The sequence below is a fragment of the Amphiura filiformis genome, chromosome 15, assembly GCF_039555335.1.
Source record: "Amphiura filiformis chromosome 15, Afil_fr2py, whole genome shotgun sequence".
Lineage (NCBI taxonomy): Eukaryota > Metazoa > Echinodermata > Ophiuroidea > Amphilepidida > Amphiuridae > Amphiura > Amphiura filiformis.
Window position 1 is genome coordinate 46,787,128 of NC_092642.1, and position 22,190 is coordinate 46,809,317.

At 37.9% G+C, this 22,190-nt stretch overlaps 1 protein-coding gene across 1 annotated transcript; it reads right to left on the reverse strand.

The window, feature by feature from the left end:
* Positions 1-1,542: 1,542 nt before the first annotated feature.
* LOC140172008 (major facilitator superfamily domain-containing protein 6-like) lies at positions 1,543-22,189 on the reverse strand. Its single transcript, XM_072195356.1, has 5 exons — positions 22,118-22,189; positions 12,518-13,446; positions 9,700-9,854; positions 7,540-7,743; positions 1,543-1,856 (listed from the first exon to the last, which is right to left on the reverse strand). Exons 1-5 carry the CDS (start codon positions 22,187-22,189, stop codon positions 1,609-1,611), a joined length of 1,608 nt encoding a protein of 535 aa, XP_072051457.1. The 3' UTR covers positions 1,543-1,608.
* Position 22,190: the final 1 nt, after the last annotated feature.

Here is a 22,190-nt window from a genome sequence, read left to right on the forward strand (position 1 = left end):
GGCCTTTAATTAATGTCAATCCACACCATTCGGACTTGACGTGGACTCGGCCGGACTCTGTTAGATTGGATTCGAACTATGTGGACTCGACTGTTGAGTCCCCGGGGGGCACTCATACGGGTATGCTCCCCCGGAAAGACCCCCCTTTTTGGATTTTGCAGCTCCGAAAGACCCCACTGAAAACAAAAATTCGTATTATGTAAGCTGAACTAAGCTTTTGTTTAGTAGGACCACTAGTTTCCCCTGGTAAACTAGTTTTTAATGTCGGACTAAACGTCCATCTAGTATGCTTGGCTAGTACAGCATGCAGTGAGAGAAATTGTTAGTACGGACATGCCGAACTATGCCAAATGATGGTACTTTAGTACTAATAAGTGAAAATTAGTTGCACCGCAAAAGTTGGTCCAACTAACTTTTCTGGCTTTACGAATTGGTAGAACGAATCATGGTTGTGGGCCGTACCAAGGGTTGTACTAAAGTTGAATTTACCGCCCTTTTGATCACATGACTTATGACAAATTAAGCTAGTAGAGCTAGTCTCTACTAGCTTATAGACGACATTTTCACACATGCAGCTGTAGACATAGCACATCTAGCGTCTTGAGATGGACATTTTAGCCCCGATTCTAGCCCGTTAGAAATGGTCGAAGAAATGGAAAGGTATGTTTTATTGACATTTTTCCCAGGCTTGTTTTTGAATAACTTACAAACCGTTAGAATTTGAAATGAGATTGTAAATCGGAACACAAATGTCATGATCATGGACCGTGGGTTTGTGCATGCATGGTTGAGGCTGCCATGGCTGCCGAATTCGTGGAAACCTTCATCATGCCGTGTGTAGTAGAAAACAGGGCTCAAAAAACGGGGCCAAATCTGTTTTTCAAATTCTAACCATGCTAAAACGGTTTGTAAGTTATTCAAAAATACAAGGTTGGGAAAAAGGTCAATAAAACGTAAGTTTCCATATCTTCGACCACTTCTACCGGGCTAGAATTGGGCTAGTACCACAGACTAGTTCAGTTAGCTGAACTAGTCGAACATTAGTACAGAATGCCCTATTAAAAAAAAATAGTCGTACTTGACATCGTTTTTGATAGTAGAGCCCATTAGTAGAACACCCCAATATATTAGTAGAATCCCTAGTAAGCTCTAGTAGGTCTAGTTGAACTAATTTATTATGTTAGTAGGTCAAGGTTGAACTAGTATTTTGATAGTTAAGTCCCTAGTGTATCCTGACCTACTAACATATAGTTTAGTCCAGTCCAGCCGTATTAGTTACAGGTTAGTCGTACTTGACATTGTTTTAACTAACTTTTCCTTAGTTAGTCACCCCAAGTTTCGTTTTCAGTGCCCCTATAAGCCCAGAAAGACCCTTGATTTTTACTATTCGCAGCTCCAAAAGCCCCCATTTTACTTGTTCACAGCCCGGTTCGCAGCTCCAAAAGACCCCCTTTTACCGGTACGCCGTCAGCTCTCAAAGACCCACCACCTCAAAATCCCGGGTGCCCCCCCCCAGGACTCCAATACTGTCCTCCGGAAGGATATACAGGAAAATAGGAAATGACGTATATTTTGAATCACGTAAAACATTCAAATAGCTTCAAATCATTAAACGTCTTCTTTTGACGCTAATGTCAGGAGTCCAGAAAATATAAAAGAAGCAACACCAAAAACTGAATAGCAAACAAATGGCGACCACGATTTGATTAAAATCCCTCCTAGTAAACTTCCGGCACCGTTTCCAACTCCGAATATAATGGCGGCCATTATGGTTTGTAAGGTTGCCATGTGGTCTTTGTCGACTGCGTTAGCTAGATAGGCTCCGGCTGATTGGGTTGACGTTGCTGTGGCTATTCCTGTCAAAAATATAATAATATTCAAGTGTTAATACTAATAATTAGATTAGATTAAATACCTAGAATCTAGAGACGTGAACATGATTTGCGAGATCGCTAGCTTTCGCTAACACATTAACTTTGAACAGCGGCTTTCTAACCAATGTAGATCATTGATGCTAGTCATAATGTTCACGTACAATCGCGATACAAATTAAAACTCGACGGTTCCGTCCGGTTGGAGCCGGTTTCTATAGTTCTAAACAATGAAATACAGTTCAACCGTCGGTAAACCGGCAGTCGAGTTTTGATTTCATCCCTTAAAGTCGTCGTCATGGTTATTTGTGCTCATTTGTCGTCATGCTTCATTGAATTATTGGGACGTCTGGTTCTGGTTCTGGTTTCATACAGTTCAACACCCCAAGTGGGGAAAAGTGAATCGGTTGCGGTGTGTGTGCTTTTTGTTGCTTTATTACTTGAACAGCTGCTGTAGTTGAGCTTTGAATGCGATAGGGTCAGATATAGTTATTGTGTCTTCTGGTAGTGAGTTCCACTCCGTAACGGATCGTGGTATGAAGGAATATTTGTAGCAGTCCTTGCTCTAGACGTCATTGCTCTAGACAATTTCGGCGCGGGAATTTTGAATATCGCATGTTGAGAGATGGCTGATTTTATTCGTTTTTATGGTTAATATGAGTTTGTTTTAAATAAAACCATGTGATTCGTGCTTGATAATTATTTTTCTAATATGCCGGACACTTTCTTTAACAGAGGCCACGGACACGCAGGTCCACGGCACTCTGTACAAGCTGCCTATTGATTTGGAGGATCGGCCTGAATTGTCAAAAAGTGGCTAAAAAGAACAAAAAATGGGTTATTTTGCCGAAAGATGGGGGGGGGGGACATGTCACCCCTGTCCATACACACTGCTTAAAAATAAACACTTTTTGTTGACAAACATTATGTTTTGTTACATGGAAAAATAGTGGCATGATCGGCGAGAATCATAAATAATAAACATAATTTTTCACCAACTTCGCCATCACAAATAATAAAGGAGACAAGTATAGAAAAGTGATCCCGCTTGGGAATCGAACCAAGGACCCCAGGTTTCCGAGATCTGTGACTTGAGTATGTTTTGTTGTGCATTCTGGAGTGATCTTTTAAAAGGTGTATTTTAGAATTTGTTTAAAATTTTGTGAACATGCCAAATCTTGGTAATAAACACCCTTAGCCAGTGACAGCGCCACGCGGGGTGCATGGGGAGGGGGAAAGTCAGACCTGTTTTCACCCAGTAAAAACCCCAAATTACACAAACTTCCACTTTTTGTGAACTATTGACCTATGGCACACTTGATGGGATGACGTCACATGAGAGTCGTCGGGGTAGTTTCCTCATGTGAATTTCCTCAGGCCTGAATTCTTTTGGTGTAAGAATACAGCACAGTGGAGCAGCCGTGCGGGAGTATTCGAGGACTGGAGGATCGAGACTAGATCTGTCCCTTCTGCTGCCATGAAATGTTGCGTTAATCATGCATCTCAAATGAACAATTGAATAAACCGCGCTATATAGACGAATCTCACGAGCCAAGTGATGGTCAGAATTTAGTCGGCCATGACTGGGTCCCCGGCGCACCAAACCGGTGTTGTGACTGCCCAATTGGGTGGATTACAGCCGCTTAAAAATCGATGTTATGTTGTATTGTGTTGTAAACTTTCATCATTCTATTGTCTACGTGTAACACGGGTGATGAAATGCAGTTTAAAATCCCCGCCAAGGACGCATCATTTCATATTTTAGGTGGAAAATATCCGACGGGGACCCAGCTATGGCTGCCATTGAGGTGTAGGAATGCGTGAAATGTGATTCGTCTATACGGGCACTTGGGATAGTCGACAGGGGCTTATAACGGGCAAGCAAGCTTGACCACGCATAGCAATTTCGCTTGATTGTTTTAATCCAGGGTTTTAATTTGCAACTTTTGAAATCGCACCAAATATTAAAGACTGGTATCAATAATGTAGAACAATTTAAAACTGATTCACACAAGTAATTGTAAATGGTATCAATATTTAATAAATTAAAATTTCGAGCTTTTGGTAGCAAATGTGGTATCAAATTGGAGCTAACGAGTATGAATCAAATTGTTCTCCCATGATCAGATTTTGTTAGATTGATGACGTATCATTGGCGTAAGGACTTTCTTTTTGTGTTCTGTTTATTTCTATAAAGGTAATGTAACAATCTATATATGAAAGAAATACTTTTTTTTTTTTAAATAGTACGTAATTGCAGTGGGAAAGGCTGGGATTTTAATGTCGTCGTACGCTATGCTCTTACACTGTCGATGTCTAGCTCTTACACAAGGTCCCGCTCTTACACTGCCCTCAGTTTTTGCGACCGACATATTCGAGTCGTCCCTCAGGGACAGAGGTGTTTATGACAGTAATGATAAAAATTGTTAGACTACTGACTTCATCAAGCTTCATCAAACACAAAAACGATATTAGCATTATAGGGCGAATTTCTCGACGGGTGGCTTAGCAATTGGCTTGTCTAGCCTCAAGGCTTAAGAGGTCGTAAGACCAGGCTTAACTGAAAACGCATTTCCCGAAGCACGGCTACCATAGCCTCGAGGCTTCGTTAGCCCGTGGGCCAGGCTTGTAGGATTAGCCCCAGGCTTCAGTAAAATTTGCATTTCTCGAAATCAGTCTTCTGTAGCCGTAGTCTACGCAAGCCTGTTAGACCAGGCTTACAGCGGCTTTTCTTGGCCCTGCCTCAGAGCAGGTCTTAGGTCGTAAGCCTTGGTCTATTTCAATTTACAAATTATTTAAATTGTAACGCAAAGTTTATCTTTCATATTTTTGACGGTCTTTCAATTAACATGAGTACCCAGACGAAACGTTTTCGACATCATTCGCAAAATGTTATAAAAGGTTGTCAGAAAACGTTTAAATGTCGGGTTATATAAAGGGTATATTAAGAGTATAAAACGTTTTCATAACCTTAAAAAGCATTTTTGATAATCTACTGCTCAGCAAACAAAAATGTTTTACAGAAAACGTTTAAATATCGGGTTATATAAAGGGTATAAAAACGTTTTAATAACATCCCAAAAACATTCTTGAAAATTTGATACAAAACATTCTAAACAGAATGTTATTTTGGGGTTGAAAAAATATTTTGCGAAAAATGTTTGCCCAAAATATTTGCAATAACGTTTTAAAAACGTTTTAATGACCTTTATATAACCCGACATTTAAATATAAATGTTATTAAAAGGTTTTGAAAAAATCATTTTAAGAACATTTACTTAGAAAATTTTCTTGATGTCCTTTAACATGTTTCCATAGTTAACCATCGTTAGCCATGGATATCTATGCTGTAGAACTGACCGGTGACTAAGTCCGATTTATTGGGACGTTTATCGAGCATCAACGAGTAATGGTTTGCTCAATTCAAATGTTTTAACATAATGTTATTTAAGTATTGACAAAATATTTGGCAAAAATGTTTGCAAAAATAGTTTAAAATAGCATTTTTTGAAAACATTTAAAAATATTGTTGTAGTGTGTTTTCATACAAAACGTTTTAAAACGTTATCATGACCTTTATATAACCCGACATTTTAATGTTATTAAAACGTTTTACCTAAACCAAAAGCCAAAATATAACTTATTTAAAACGTTTTTGTGTTTGCTGGGTAAGCAGTCGCGTAACTAGGGGGAGCGGGGGAGCTCTTGCCCCCCATCCCCCATGAAAAAGGTAAATTAGGCCCACTTCTAAGAGTTATTAATTAACCTCATTATTTGGTCATTTTAACCTTAAAAACTCCAATTATTTTTCAATCCCACCTCCCCCCCCATGTCAAAAAGAAATCTACGCCAATGTTCCGGGGACAGATTCCAAGCAGATCCCATAACTCCTCAGACCCACTCCACCCCTTACAAACCCAAACAGCATGAACGATGCCTGCCCCTCATTTATTATGTTTGCCCCCGCTTTCCCCCACCCCACCCCCAAATGAAAATGTCTAGTTACGCCACCGTGGGTAAGTAATTGTTCGATTTAGTTGAACATTTCAGCATTTTATTTTTGTGTTCATTTGAGTTCAGCTGTTGCTATCATAAGACCTACTTATTTTGAATGATGTTTTTTTTAACAACGAATATAAATAATAAAAAAAATCTTTCATCATCATCATGATCATCATCATAATCATCATCATCATCATCATCATCATCATCATCATCATCATCATCATCATCATCATCATCATCATCATCATCATCATCATCATCATGAAGACCTATATGATACCACCTGTCCCTATCCAAGCCTTAATAGTTTGATACTCGTACTTTTCATAAGTAGGCCTATTACAATATTATTTTGGAGTGCCTATATTATACCAGGTTGGACATCAATTTAATACTATAGAAGAAGGACAAAATTGGTAAATATATAGTAAATATTTGATACGAAACAATAATGCATGCAGTATTAAAACTGAATTTACGGATAAGATGCATATAATATTGCTATATCTTCTGCTTAAATAATTATAAATATTGTACCAACAGATAACTTCATGTGAGATCTGAGAAGACTACTGATCAGCAGTAGATAGCACGTTGGTTGCTTTCCTTTTTAGGGGAATCACAAATTCCTTTCCATTAGGCTTACAGTTTTACCCTTTTTGGGATGCAAAGAAAGAATCACGAGTATAAAGCATAGACGTATCATTCATACAAGTTGGACTCATAAAAAGTCAAGTGGAAATAAAATAATACATAAAAGACACAAAAACAGACAAAATATTCTTGCATCAAGTTGTGTACGGTATAAGCCCAAGCACAAGACCGCGGGTCCAGGCTAGTCTTGGCGCCGGGAACATTGCGATAATGAGACGGCAACCTTGTTAGTACGGTAAACCGTGAGGACCACAGCTTATGTACATCTACCTCCAACAGCCTATACAATTAAGTCGCTGGTTGAAAGAGACGAGGTTGTCAAGCGTTAAGCCTACAAGGCCACTAAGACTAGGTTGAATTTGCGTTTAAGAAATCCGACTAGAGTTAAGACTCGGGCTTCGAGAGCGGGCTAGGCTTAGTAGCCTCAAGGCCACATTAAGGGTAGACGAGGTATTGTTGGTCGAACCAACCTAAAAATCGATTTTTATTATGTAGATCAATATATTATTGAAAATTAACACCTTGATGTTTTGCAAAAGTTAGTTCTACAAATCGTATACTTTGCAAACTTGCTTAATTTATTGTTGTTAATGAGTTATGTACGTTTTACAAAAGTGTTGTTGTTTCAGCCCTCTTTACAACGTAACTCAAGAACCGCATCACCTATAAAAGTATATCTGTGATATTTTAATTCTTCTACACGCTCGCTATGAATTGAGCAATGCAGTTTTTGCCGAAGCTCACTACCATTCGTAAGATGCTGTGAACTACCAAATCACAACAGTTTAAAATAATTAATAACCTTAAGACTACGGCTTAATAAGACTCCTGTCGAGAAACTCGCTCTTAGAGGTATGGCGGACACAATAGGATGGTGCTGCACGAAATGGGTAAAGGCTTTTGAATTTGGCGGGTTTTACCCATATTGAATACTTCCCTCCTATTGTGTACGCCATGCTTCGAAATGAAAACTAAAGCAGATACGAAAATTCCGGTGTTTACAACATACCTCTTAAACACATAGGTAATGTCATCCACCAAGGATTCGCAATAAATGCACTGACAGCACAACCAGCTCCGGTAACAACCAACGCCAACACGAGAAACGGAAGATGCCCAAAGTGATCATTGAGGTATGGCAAGGCGAGAAATGTAGCAATGAGGACAAGAGTGCCAATCATACCCGTCCATGCCATTATCGAGTGAGAACCACCTGTTTAAAACAAAATAATGTGAAAGGAAAGAAAATGACAAAATGTTGGCAAGGTGGTACTACACCTCTTGATAATATTTTGCATTTTTCTCAAAAAAATACGAGTAATAACACACTGGTAACAAAAGTTATGTATATTATAGGGGCAAGGAATCTAGTTACTACACTGCAATTTCAGTGACTCAAGACAAGTGGTACGTTATTTATGATAGTAGCACACCGTACCCTTTTCCAGCAGTGCTATAATTTTCCATATTTAAATTGTACAATGCAATATGAACTGCATTGTGTCTTTTTAAAAGAACTTTCAACAAGAGAACACTTTCAATTAAGTGACAACAGATATGTGACATACTTGACTGATAACAGATTGTTGAGACAGATTGATGTTGTAAACATATGTGGGTGTAAAACCAATACCCAATATTTTGGATTTGCAAAGGCAACTATACTCTGACCTTCACCTCACATACAAAACTAAACCAGATCATATTTGTTAGGAGACCACCTTTTAATTATAGTAGTGACAAGAGATATGTACCATATTTGACAGATGTTTGAAACATCTCAATGTGAGGGACCTAGCTGGTTAAAGCTAAGATACTCTTTTAATACACTGATAGTTTGGATTTTGAAGGAAAAATGGAAAGAAAGAAGGACGGAAAGAAAGAAAGAAAGAATGAAAAAAAGAAAGAAAAACAAAGAAAGAAGTAAAAAAAGAATGAAAGAAACGAAAGAAGGAAAATAAGAATGAAAAATGAAAGAAAAAACAAAGAAAAGAAAGAATGAAAGGAAGGAAGAAGAAAAAGAAAGAAAGAAAGAAAACAGAAAGGAAGGATGAAGGGAAAGAAAGAAAGAAATGCATATGAAGAAGGAAAGAAAGAATGAAAGAAAGAAAAACGATAGGAAAGAAAATAAAGAAGACAGTAAGGAAGAAGTAAAGAAAGCAAGGTAAAAATGTATAGGAAGAAATTAAGGTTGTCACACAACAACAAACTGTCAAACTCAGTCTATAAATCTGGACACATACATTGACCATCTACCATGTCTACCTTGCTCAATGAATTACCCAGTTACCTGCCATGACCCTACATGTAGATAACCTCTTAAGTAAAGGAATTGTTGTTGACAGGTTTATAGAGAAACAAGTTGGAGTTGATGACAAGTTTGAGACCAAGACAGATGGCCATAAAGAGGACACCTCTATAAGAGCATTTTGGTGGGTGCTACTAGTTTGTAAGAATATTCGCGGCTCACGCCGCTCATACTCTTACTACTACTAAGAAAAGAGGTACCGCTAGACTGTACCTCATTTCTTAACATAGGTATATAATGAACCACTTGTCTTGAATCACTGAAATTTCAGTGAAGTAATTGGATTCTTGCCCTATAATACTTCTGTTACCAGTGTATAGTTATGTTTTGAGAAAAATACAAAATTAGTCACAAAATTTATCAGGAGTAGTACCACCTTAAGGACTTTTGGGTTTTTTACTGGGGGGCAAGAGTTCTAAGTGGATCATTCGCGCCGCTTTTACAGAACAGCCAATCACACACGAATCAAGATCAGTGTGCACAAAATTGCCGTCATATTTGTATTGACGAATCCAAGGAGGCAAGTCATGGTCAGGATTTCGTCGGCCATATTTGGTTCCCCGTATGCACCAAACAGGTGTTGTGAGTGCCCAATTGGGTGGATTAAACCCGCTTAAAATTCGATGTTAGATTCTTTTGTGTTGTAGACTGTCATCATTCTTTTGTCTGCGTGTAACACGGGTGATAGAATGCAGTTTAAAATGCTCTTCAAGGCCGCATCATTTCACATTTTAGGCGAGATAGCTGGGTCCCGTCGCGGCTATGGCTGCTTTTGAGGAGTAGGAATGCGTGAAATTGGATTCGTCTATACTGACATGGACGTCAATCCCAAATGTCTTTGCAACGACTGAAATTACTCACCTAAGATCTCGATATACCAATAGTCGAATGCCTTTGCTACACCAACTGCTATAGACAACCATGTTATAGCCAAGAACGCACCACCGTAACGTATGGTGCAGAGCGACGCGACGACATCACGAAAATGGTACTCTTTAGTGGGTTTTTTTGCTGTCCTAAAAAACAGAAAGCAATAAATAAATGAGTTGATAAAACATGAAACAACAAAATGAAAATAAAAAATACCGTATTCGATCTATTTATCGTCCCTCCCTTTAAAGGAAATCTGTACCATAAAATAATCAATGGCTAATATACCTAAATTAAACATACCAGACGGTCTATATGAATTTCGGAATATTCCTAACAAAAAAAAAGCACTTTTAATCCTTCGTTTCTGCGATTCATGGAAGCCGCCATGATAGCTGCTTGCGAATCCTTTCTGCCACAAGCGGTAGTGTAACCTTTCACACAGACCCACAGCGAGCGTGTGTTGCTGTATGGCATTCGCGATCCCTACAGCGAATTTTGGTTTTTAGTGCTATTTTTACTTTTCGTTCTCAAAAGACATTGTTGATCATAAATATTACTTAAAATACATTTTTTTATGTTCTTCTGTAGTTTTATGGGTAAAAATTGTCGCATTTTCTTTTGAACGAATGTTGAATCTGAACTTTGGTAGTATTCGCTTCGTGTCACCAAAGTTCACGAGGACGAGGCTCGTGGCATGGATTTAGCTGGTTTCAAAATCAGGGGTACCGTTACAGCGTAATAAAATACATCGGGTATCAATATGGCCGCCACCATGGATTACAAACTGATCGCTGATTGTCGTAACGAATTTCTCCTTTATTTGGACGTAGGCCTATATAAGCTTGGGACTTTTACTGTTTGTCGTTTTTATTATTACTGCAACTATATAGCCATTGATTAGTTTATGGTACAGATTTCCTTTAATAAGCGCCCCTACTGACTTTTTCGAGCAGCAACCACTGTCTAAGCGCCCTCTTTGCACTGTACTTTGTCAACTATATACTATATCCACCACATGTCTGAATAAAATTACTCATGATGATCTTGACTTCAGTACTTCCATTTGAAATATACACTCCCTATGTGGGAGGTTATAGTCATGTCTTCCATAGGGGTGTATGGATTTCAACTGGAATAGCCCCATTTTACTTGACTCACTTATACTGCGCCAAAAAAGTAAAATCCTAATTTTAAAAATAAACCATATTTGGGTAAATTTAAATGTTTCATAGATGCACTATCTCATCCGGCACATTTATGACACCGGGTACCGCTGAAAAGGTACCCCAAAACCGTGGCACATCCCCGTATACCTTCAACCAGGGAGAACCCCCTCCGGGACACCCCATTGAATCCAATATGACTTCAAGAAGCAAAGTTACAAGCATTTGATTAGACGAAGATCCGGTTTTAAAAGTGACAAACTGGCCTATTCAAAACTCCACGGTCTAGACATCTGGTTTGAGAGTGATGAATGACTAATTTATGCGTGCCTTTAATTTAAAACAAAAGGAACAAAAGAAAACTGAAACAAAAGAACTGACAAATAAAATGAAAGTTATAAAAAGTACTGAGAAGTAAAAACTGAAATAAAAACTGCTTGAAATCAAGCTTGAAGAAACTGTGTTGTCTCTTTGTTGCGCTTTATTGGAATCTTTTTGGGCCTTGTATAATATACAATGTATATGCCAGTTTGTCCTTTTAAAACTGGACCTTCGTCTATTCAATAACTTTACTTCTTGGGGTTACGTTGGATTCAATGTGGTGTCAAAATGCGCAGGGTTAGATTGTGCATCTATTAAAAAACAAATTTACCCCAATATTGTTCAGTTTTGAAATTGTGATTATTTTTCCAAGTGTAAGGATACTTGTTTTGGCGCAGTATATTTATTTACCTTTGATGCCGAATTATCCATGGACCAGGCAATAGGAAGAACGATGATGATCAAAGCACCAAAGCCGATGAAACAAACGTTGTGGTTTACCCGTGTCAATTCGATTCCACATTTCTCATAGCTTTCTTCTGTGTAATCTACCGCCTCACCACTGACAAACACACTGTGAACATGGTGAATAAATTGACCTTTTCGGTAAATCCCATAAGCCTTTGCGAGTACCCTGCAATGTCGTCATTTTGACGTCAAGCCGATGCGAACATCGTTCAGTGAACATCGCTACTGCGCATATGAAAGCCTTGAAGTTTGCATTAACGATTTGCACATTATCAGCGTGACGACATCTCAGATGTACTCGCAAGGGCTTAGGGGATTTACCAAAAAGGTCAATTGAAAAGAAAAATGCGCGGAAAGTATGATGCGACGAGTTGAGTTGAGTTGCGGCAAAAGTAATTGATATATCGGCATCGCAAAGCAACGCATCGTAAATGCGGTGGTAGTATGAACGGACCTATAGGCTGACCACTGGAAGAACGACCTGGTATTCTTTTGTCTCTTTCTATCCAAAAACCATCAGTGAATGGAAAGATAGCTTCAACTGCAACTCTGTGCAGCAATGTAGATATGCTCCTCTTCTTCATCCTCATCTTCCTTCTCCACATCCCAGGGAGGTAAATAACAGATGAAATTCTTTTCATCGAGGTGGACAGCTCTATTGTTGCCCACGCAGTTGAACAGATTTCAAGCGCTATATACCAGCCTGCCTGCCGCCTCCTCCTCTTCATCATGATGATCATGATCATCGTCATTGTCATCGCCATCGTCTCTTCATCGTTATGATGATGATGATGATGATGATGATGATGATGATGATGATGATGATGATGATGATGATGATGATGATCACTTACCCTATTGCTGCCCCTACAGCACCCACGGCCTTGTAGTACCCATAATGATTTCTCTTTTTCTTTCCAAGTCCATTCAAAACAGCCGCATTCCCCAAAGCAGGAGTCGGTGCTTGCCATATTTCACCTACGATGTTTATGATTACTAAATATATTAATAATCGTGACAAATCGTTCTTCTCATAAAAATAACCCATATACTGTCCATCAGGCAGACACAGTTTAGTGGCATTAGTGCTAAGTGTAGTTTCGGCACTATGGGGCATATGCGGCATGTAAATTGCAGTCACTGGTTCAAATCGCTGCTGTACTTCATATTTTATGATTGATTTAGGATCTTTACATATCTCAGACATTGCAGTTTGGCAATCCACTTCGTCAACTTTAGGGGTAAAGGCAATGATAACATTAGACACGAGGTAACCCGTTAATGAAACCATGAATAAGAACCGTGTTACGTGGAGTCGATCCGCTAAACAACCCCATAATGGAATAGCCGGTATCGCAATCCAAGGCTGGAGACTCTTTAGTACTCCTATTTCGCGAGAGTTAAGACCGAGTTGTCGGTAATATACGGATAGATACGGTAAAAGCATTGCCGGTGCGCAACCCGTAAGAAAATAGAATGCGGCGAATGTGAATTCTTGCCATGGAAGTTTGACGCATTTCCCAGCGTCCTCCTGGTGTGCCATACCGCCATCTTGATTTCCAGAGCTTTCGCTTTCGTCACCTTCATTCTGTTCTTCAGAATTCGCTGTACAGTTTGTTGAATCGTATAAGAATTGTGATACTTCTTTATCAGCCTCATCATGATCGATAGCGCCCTGATAGGCCACGAGCACTCTTTCGAGTCTATCTCTTTCTTTCTTCTTAGATAAGTTGCTTGCAGCCGAAAATGCCATGATTAATATCATTGGCTTGATATCATCACTCTGAAAACAATAACACATAAACAAATATATTTAAGGTGAATGATCAAAGTGGATCATGAACTAGCAGTGATTGCATTCAAAGATTAAGACAACTAAAGCTGACACACAAGACGTATAAATGAGATCCAAATTATCCCCATGTGAGTATTATAAAGACCGAAGAAAAAACTGACAAATTCGCGCACTTATACACACTGATCCCTGTGGCACACCACAGTGAGTTGATGAGGATCAAATGTGCGAGCGCCCCCAGTGCAAACTGTCCGCGTCCATTCCATGTTCTAGTCTATGGAACAAAATATGGTGATCAATGGTGTCAAAGGCATTGCTTAAGTCCAAAAGGATGAGTGCTGCCTTCTGCACGGTGACTGTCAATCGGGCTGTCAATGCCTTGGAATCTCTTGGAGAACGTCATTCTCCCGGGTCATTATGTGCAGTTTCTGAAAATATAGTGGGACCGGTGGCCTATATGCAACATTTCTCATTGAGCAATTTCGCAAGAAACTTCAGTAGGGACACAGAACGATAGTTCTTTAGGAGTTCCTGGTCCAGTCTGTATTTTTTTTAATTATCAGGGCAGGACGAACACTGGCACCCACGGGGGAATGACAGCACACCAGTGGTTAGCGATTTATAGACAATTCATGCAACCACAGGAAAGGCGACATTCACCATGCAGTTTCAATGATGTTCAACAAGACAGGGGGATACAATATCAAGTTTAAATCCCGGGGGGGGGGGGCTTCAAAAAAATTTGTACGGGGATGTGCCACGCAGACTTTCGGATGCTGACTTTCTCTGTACCTACTTTTTGCTGTTTTTGCTACCCATCAATATACCAATTTTCAACAAAAAGTACCCAAAAATCACCCAAATTCGCCCTAATTGGGCGCTTTTAAGGGCACTTTTGCCAAAATGCGCCCAATTGGGCGCATTGGTCTCCACTGAAAACCCACCCATTGATATACCAAAATCGCTGAAAAGGTACCCCAAAACCGTGGCACATCCCCGTATACCTTCAACCAGGGAGAACCCCCTCCGGGGTTTAAATCGTATCCACAAATTGTGCAACGCGTATTAAGGGTGAAGACCTACCTGAAAGTTCGATTAGGCCTACGTTCCGGCTTGCTGAAGATGATACCATCCATTTATACCAGGACTGGTTATTCTGAAAATGAAACTAAACGTCCATTTCTTTCACCCTGATTAGAAACTTATGGACATATGGTCAATACTCTGGTTGAAGCGTGACTTTTGCCTAGCAGTATAGTATAGGCAAACACTTAAAAGTATAAAAAATTACATGTAGGCCAAGTCCGACGTGACCTTGTCTCCATAATAATAAATATAACAGATTATGGACAATTCAATAGAATGATATAACCTGGTATTAACCATAGACCCTATACACTGCATGCAGATTTCTTTGCTAGAAATCAGTGATAATAAAGTTAAAATTATCGACCCGTGGAATTTGAACTTGGCAAGTGGATGAATTTTTGGCTTTTTTTTTGTTGTTGTATTTAGCCCGGGTTATTTAGCGTAGGTTTGGTTTTTCAAAGGAAATATAATAGAATATTGTCTGCCTAGAAAGTATATTGTAATTTATATCGGGCAACATGCCTTATGGTTTTTTAGAAATCAGTCGAAGACCCACTCAAAAAATCTGTTCAATTTCTGAAGTCGCTTTAAGCATGTACGATCTTTTTAAATGATATTGTTTTTTTAAATTTTTGGCATATTTTAAACTTTTTTTGTTGCTTATTTATATTAATGTTTACACATGTTCAAAGTCACACTTATACTGTTAAAGTGCAAGTTAGGATTAACCACATGAAATCAGCTACATGTGTTGTGGATAACACGGTGGCGCAACGGTACGGGCTCTGTCTTGTAATCGGTGGATTGCGAGTTCGAGCCCCGGCAGTGCGATCGTGTTGTGCTCTTGGGCAAGGCGCTTTACATTACTTGACTCTCTCTACTCTACTCCACAGTCCAGAAAAATACAGAACTATTTTTTTTTAATTAAAAAGAATATTATCCTGTTCTGCCAAATGAAACATAGCTAAATCGTAATCCTTTAGTTATAGCCAATTTTTGGAAATAAGGGCCAAAAACATGCATTTTTAGGGTGTTTTTCGTATGCTGTGAAAATCAAGCCCAAAGACTTGTACTAAGACTAATTTCAGTTTATGCATTCTAAATTTTGGAAAAGACATGTTTCATTCTTATTACCAACCATTTAATTAAAGTAACGCAAAAAAGTGAAAATTAGAGCAAAATTTCGACATAACTCAAGATTTTGAATGCTTGTTCCAAGTCTGTGATTTTTGTGACGCGATTGTCAGAAAACATGCCGAAAATGCATAATTTTGGCTCTTTTTTTTTCAAGAAATTAGTAAAATAGTGAACTTTCTCTTTTATCCCTAGTTAGGACTAACTAAAGGATTAGGATTTAGCTATATGTTTCATTTGGCAAAACAGAATAATATTTTTTAATCCAAAAAATTAGTTCTGTATTTTTCTGGAATGGGGAGTAGAATTGATCCACCAATCCTTCATGCAAGTAGTTTTCTTTAGCTCTTCCCCCTCCCCTCTTTCGTTCTCCTTTCCCTATTCCTTCCCCATATCACTCTTAGGCTTCCCTGTTTTTTCATTTACTTCATTTTTATTTATTCTTGTTCCCCAGATTTTTCCAGGGGAGTGGGTGAGGCGCCCACCCTGCCCACCCTGTAGTGCCCACCCCTAGCTATACGCCACTGCTTAGGAACCAGCGGATTGGGGGCCCAGCCACCTGAACAAATTTGGTGTGGGAGCTAGCTAATACCTTTCAGCCCTCCCCATATATAGTTGAATTAACAATATTGTGATAAAATAGAGGGAAAATGGGTGTTTGTGACCTATATTTCGCAAAATTTTCTGACTCCGGGTGGCCCACCAAATATATCTCAATTTTCAGCCCCCCCTATGTTGAAAATCTTCCTAAGCCAATGTTTTACTTTACCTCATTATTTGGCTTAAATTGGACAGAAACCCTTCCTGACAGTTATAACTTGCAGCTTTTGTTAGCAAAAGGTAACTCTCTTAATATAAAAAAGTGCCCCCCTCTACACCCGTTGCATTTTTTAGTGTGTTTTTGGGTTTTTTTTCTTTTTTGCATTTTGCATTTTGTCAAGAAATGAGAAAGAACGGACAAAGTGGTATGCAAAATGAAGGGCAAATCTTCTATTGGGGGCATTGGTAGCTTACATGCTTTTCTTTTAAAGTTATATCTAGAAGCCAAAAACTGGTACATCACTGGGGTACAACGTTATTACCAAACCTGGTGAACGTGTTTTGAGATAAAAGGGACTCTTTCAAGAGTGGTCCTTTAGGCTGAGTTCACATAGAAGTATACGGGATACGTTATGCGCTATACTAAATACGCTCATTCGATCAGGCTTAGTTCATATAGGAGTATACTAAGTGAACTCAGCCTGGTCAAATGAGCGTATTTCGTACAGCTAATAGCGAGTACACATTTGTAGGTCAGTTTACCGATTTTCGTCGTCTAATCAAATGCTTGTAACTTTACTTCTTGAGGTCACATTGCATTGAATGAGGTGTCATAATGTGCAGAATTAGATAGTGCATCTATTACAAAAAAATGAATTTACCCACAAATGGTTTAGTTTTAAAATTAGGACGGTATACGCTGCACTAAAATCGAGCACGCACGATTCCCACTATACTATACTATACGCAGGTATACGGCCTTTTCGAATAGTGCCTATGTGACCCGGTACTATGAAATTACCTTAACCGATTTAAGCTATACGCATGCACCTGCAAAACGTGCACCGTATACCCGAATAGTAGGCCTATACTTCTATGTGATCGTAGCCTTATGTGACCCGGTACTATGGAATTGCCTTGCTCGATTTGAGCTATACGCGTGCACCTGCAAAACGTGCACCGTATACCCGAATAGTATACTTCTATGTGAACGCAGCCTTATGGCTCCTTGAAGAGTGAAAATGTCACTCTTTTTGGAGTGATTTTCACTCTTATTGGAGTGCATAGGCCTATAAACTCACTCTTTTAGTTCACTTTTTTACATTATAGAGAGTAGCATCTGCAATATTAATACTATTTATTAAATAATATTTTTTTACTTTGGCAGGAGACAGAGTTAAACTGAAATGGTTCTGAGAATTTTGAAAGAATAAAAATGTGATGTAGGCTAAAAGAAAACAACACAAAACAAACAAAATTAAAACGGACCCCATATGGTGCCATTTATTAATCAATGGGTAATATTTCATCAATATCGTGTCATTTTTTATTCTAATCGATGTATTGATCACCCACAAACTGGTTGTTATGATGCTCATGTCGGGCAAAAGGCACATTATACAAAAACACGTACCAATAGATTTACCAATAGTCGATAGTCACAGGGGATATTGACTCCACCCCACAATGCAATGCGATTATTACACACAGTGATCCAGATAGCTCACGTTTATCAAAGCAATAAGCCGTTCTGTTAAAACCTCGTAACTCTGATAGCTGCTATGTCTTAAATATGTACAATATAATAAATTATATTTCAATATTTAACACCTAGCAGCTATTGAGTTACGAGGTTTTGACCAATTAGGCCTATAATAGGCCTATCGAGGGATTCGGGCCTTATCTGCAATAGCTGCCAGGTGTCATATTTTAGACTGTGTATAACATAGAATGCAGAAAATAATTGTTAAATGTATAATAGGGCAGCTATTCCAGATATAGCTTTTTGACATACCTAGATATATTATTCTGCAATGAATTCAAAGATTAGGGCCTATACAGCCAGCGTGGAAAAGAATTTTTTTTATAATTTTTTTTATTTGTTTGTTGTTGTTTTGGGTGTTTTTTTAAGGAGGTACCGGTAGGTCTATATCTAGTATTTTAAAAACATTATTTGTCAATGCTAACAACTGACTGCACAATTGTCTCCCTATTATGGGATAGGAATAATTTGATTCAGAAAGATCAACTTCCTTGAGCTCATAAATTTACCAAAACAGAGTTCAAATGGGCTATTCCAGTTTTAATCCATACACCCCCTACCATAGAAGCATAGACTCTAATGATAGAATACACGACCTTAATCGCCCACACAGGGAGTATAGATTCCACACGGAGTCACACATTCAGGTAACCTCGTTTGAAATTCTCTCTCCGTGTGTGGAAGATTGAGGCCATAGTTTCCAATAATTTGCATCTATATAGCCAACACCTCCTCTACCAGCGAGTAGGCCCTATGTTACCTTCCCAGCATTTAAGAATGCCGGTACCCATTTATACAGAGGAGTAATCGAGATAAAGTGCCTTACTCAAGGGCCTAACACGATGGCGTCACCGGGGCTCGAACCCGCGACCTTCCGATTATGAGTCGGAGCCCGTTCCGCTCGGCCACCGCGCTCCCTGATTGAATAAGTTCGGTATATTTTGGAACATAGACCTAGAACTATATATCGTCGAGATCTCTCGATGGTGCTTCTTGGGCTTTCTTGTTGTTGCAGTGAAGATGTAGGCCTATAAGATAACATCTTCTCCGGTTCATGTCATGCATTGCAACATATTTAATGAAAACCATATAGAGACTGCCACGTGACCAATTCTCAAAAAGCAACCCCCTTTTATATTTAACATTACACAATTTCAATATCCGTTATGGGGTACTACACCCTATAGGTAAATTTAGACTATTTTTGCATTTTCACAAAAAATAATAACACACTGGTAACAAAAGTTATGTATATTATTGGGGCAAGGAATCCAATTACTACACTGAAATTTCAGTGACTCAAGACAAGCGGTTCAGTATAGAAATGAGGTACATCCTAACGGTACCTTATTTCTTATCATAAATAACGAACCGCTTGTCTTGGGTCACTAAAATTCCAGTGTAGTAATTGGATTCCTTGCCCCTATAATATACTTAACTTTTGTTGCCACTGTGTTATTAGTTTTTGAGAAAAATGCAAAAATAGACACAAAATTTATCGAGGGGTGTAGTACCCCTTAATATTTAATGTGTTGTGTAATATTTGTGCAATGCATCATGGGATTAAATCCTGCCACCGTAGACTTCACCCATGTTCATACGGTACTTAAGTGAATATTGCACCACAACATAGGCACTTCACTCCAGACAAAAATATGATAACGATATCATAATTATGCAGATTTTTTTCGCCCGGATTATGTAATATCTTTCCGTACACTTGAGGTTGATGGCGTCAGGAAACCAAAACCAAGTAAGGATTTTTTAAAGATTGAGATTCGAACATCTGACTGGTTAGATGTTGAACAACATTTTGAAACTGTTTTTAAACATGCAAGTGAGAAGTGACCTTGGGTTATCTTGTCATTCACTTACTTCACGGTTTAATGTTTCATTTGATTAGGCCTAATGCAGATTATATTAAAGGCCTATTCAGTGATTTCCTCATCTGGAGGACCTTAAAACTCATCAAAATCCCGATTTTGGCACCTTTATATTGAAGTGTTATGTATGTGCTAACCATAGACCCTATAAAGAATATGTTAAATAATTTTGATTTTTTGATTTATGGCAAATTAATAAAAATTGATATTTTTGAAATTTAACAGTCCTCGAAGTAAATTTTATAAATCTAATGATATGTATTTATTTATTTATTTATTTATTTATTTATTTATTTATTTATTTATTTATTTATTTATTTATTTATTTATTTATTTATTTATTTATTTATTTATTTATTTATTTATTTATTTATTTATTTATTTATTTATTTATTTATTTATTTATTTATTTATTTATTTATTTATTTATTTATTTATTTACATAACTGGCTAAAATACATCAAAAATACACATAAAGCATGTCATAAAATAAAAATTATAAAAGATTGTCCCGGTAGGCTAGCCAGGAGGAGCCAGGAGCGCGAAAACTATCACCCGAGGGTGTGACCCCTCCAACCCACCGAGACAAGTGAACTCAAAACATAAATATTAAATATTGCACATTTATGATAATTAACATATTACACATTACACATATTTCATCAAATTAGATCAAATTTAGGAGTTCAGCTCCAGCTCTTGTACTTAAAGTGTATGTATTACTGGGATGAAAAGTTGTCCATCATATGAAAATTTTGACCTTTCGTATTGAAGATATAGATTTTTTCCCAAAAGTACCAACAAAATTTAGGTCTTTTTGGGAAAAATGTATATCAATATAAAACATGTAAAAGGTCAAAATTTTCAATTGATGGTCAGCTTTTCATCCCAGCTACATACACTTTAAGTTCATTAGATTAATGAAGTTTACTTTTAGGACGGTTAATAATATCAAAAATATCAAATTAATAATTTGCCATAAAATTTGTATTATATCGCGAATTTAAAAAAAAATTATTTGACTGATATCAAAAGGACATTCCTCGTTTTCAAAGGGCAATTCGATATGTCTGATGTGCTCTCATGTCCCACAATAAATACGTGAAAACGAGTGCTATCCGAGCCCTTAAAGTAGAGAAATTAAGCTATAGTGTAAATGTAGTTCCAAATGTAGGCCTATCATCATATCAAGGGATAAGACCTAGAAGGTCCTATCTGCAATAGCTGCGGTAGAAATTTTGACAATTTCTATACATTATACAATATGACACCTGATGGCAGCTATTGCTGATAAAGCAATCTTGCCCCAAAACCCTTGAGGTGTTAGAGCAAGAATGTCCTATCTGCAATAGCTGCCCTATAGACAATTTGACAATTTCTGCATTATTTGTACACATATGACATCTGGCAGCTATTACAACACCCGATATGAAGATAATTTGATGAGTAGGCCTATACCTTGATTAAGGGTATACGATGTATTGTTGGTCGAAGCAGCAGAAAAAGGTAGTTCACAGCATCTTGCGAATGGTAGTGAGTTTTTTAGCAAAAATTGCATTGCTCAATTCATAGCGAGCGTGTAGAAGAATTCAAATATATACTTTTGTAGGTCCTGTGGTTCTTGAGTTATGTTGTAAAGAGGGCTGAAACAACAACACTTTTGTAAAACGTACATAACTCATTAACAACAATAAATTAAGCAAGTTTTCAAAGTATATGATTTGTAGAATGAACATTTGCAAAACACCAAAGTGTTATTTTTTAATAATATTGATTCAGATAATGAAAATCCCAATTTGACCCCAGGAGGGTGAAGGTAGGCCTATATTTGCCTGGGTACATTTTCAGCGATTTTAGTATCAATGGGTTTGTATCCCTTTGTTTGTACAAGTATAAATTAAGTATAAATTAAATGTAGACCTATTTAACACACATTTTTCAATTTAGCTTATAGTATGTCATTGGTGGTATTCGTGGTAACAACATTTCCAACCCGGTTAATTGTGCATGTGCTACACACAAAAAATTACTAGCATTCCAAGTACTTGTCAATGTAAAATTATGAAACATGAATTTCATCCATGGTGTTGTCTTTTTAAAGACATTTCTTGTTTTCAGGGTATTCTATTTCTTTATTTTCTTATGTTTGAAATTGTTTATTGCTATAAACCATTGCTATTGACATGATTTTTAAATTGTTTTCATGCCCTCACCATTCTTTCTTTCTTATTTTCAGTAAAACCAAAGGTACCTGTGAAAATGCCTGAGCCTGAGCCCCGGTCTGAGCACATAATATAGATGGATTGGAAACCTGTCCCATCATA

Excerpts from the sequence above, each read along its gene's own strand:
- LOC140172008 (XM_072195356.1), bottom strand. The coding sequence starts at position 22,189 with ATGATGGGACAGGTTTCCAATCCATCTATATTATGTGCTCAGACCGGG. Across the intron at positions 7,744-9,699 it reads TTGGTATATCGAGATCTTAG|GTGGTTCTCACTCGATAATG; the intron begins GTGAGTAATTTC and ends TGTTTTAAACAG. Across the intron at positions 1,857-7,539 it reads ATTACCTATGTGTTTAAGAG|GAATAGCCACAGCAACGTCA; the intron begins GTATGTTGTAAA and ends TATTTTTGACAG.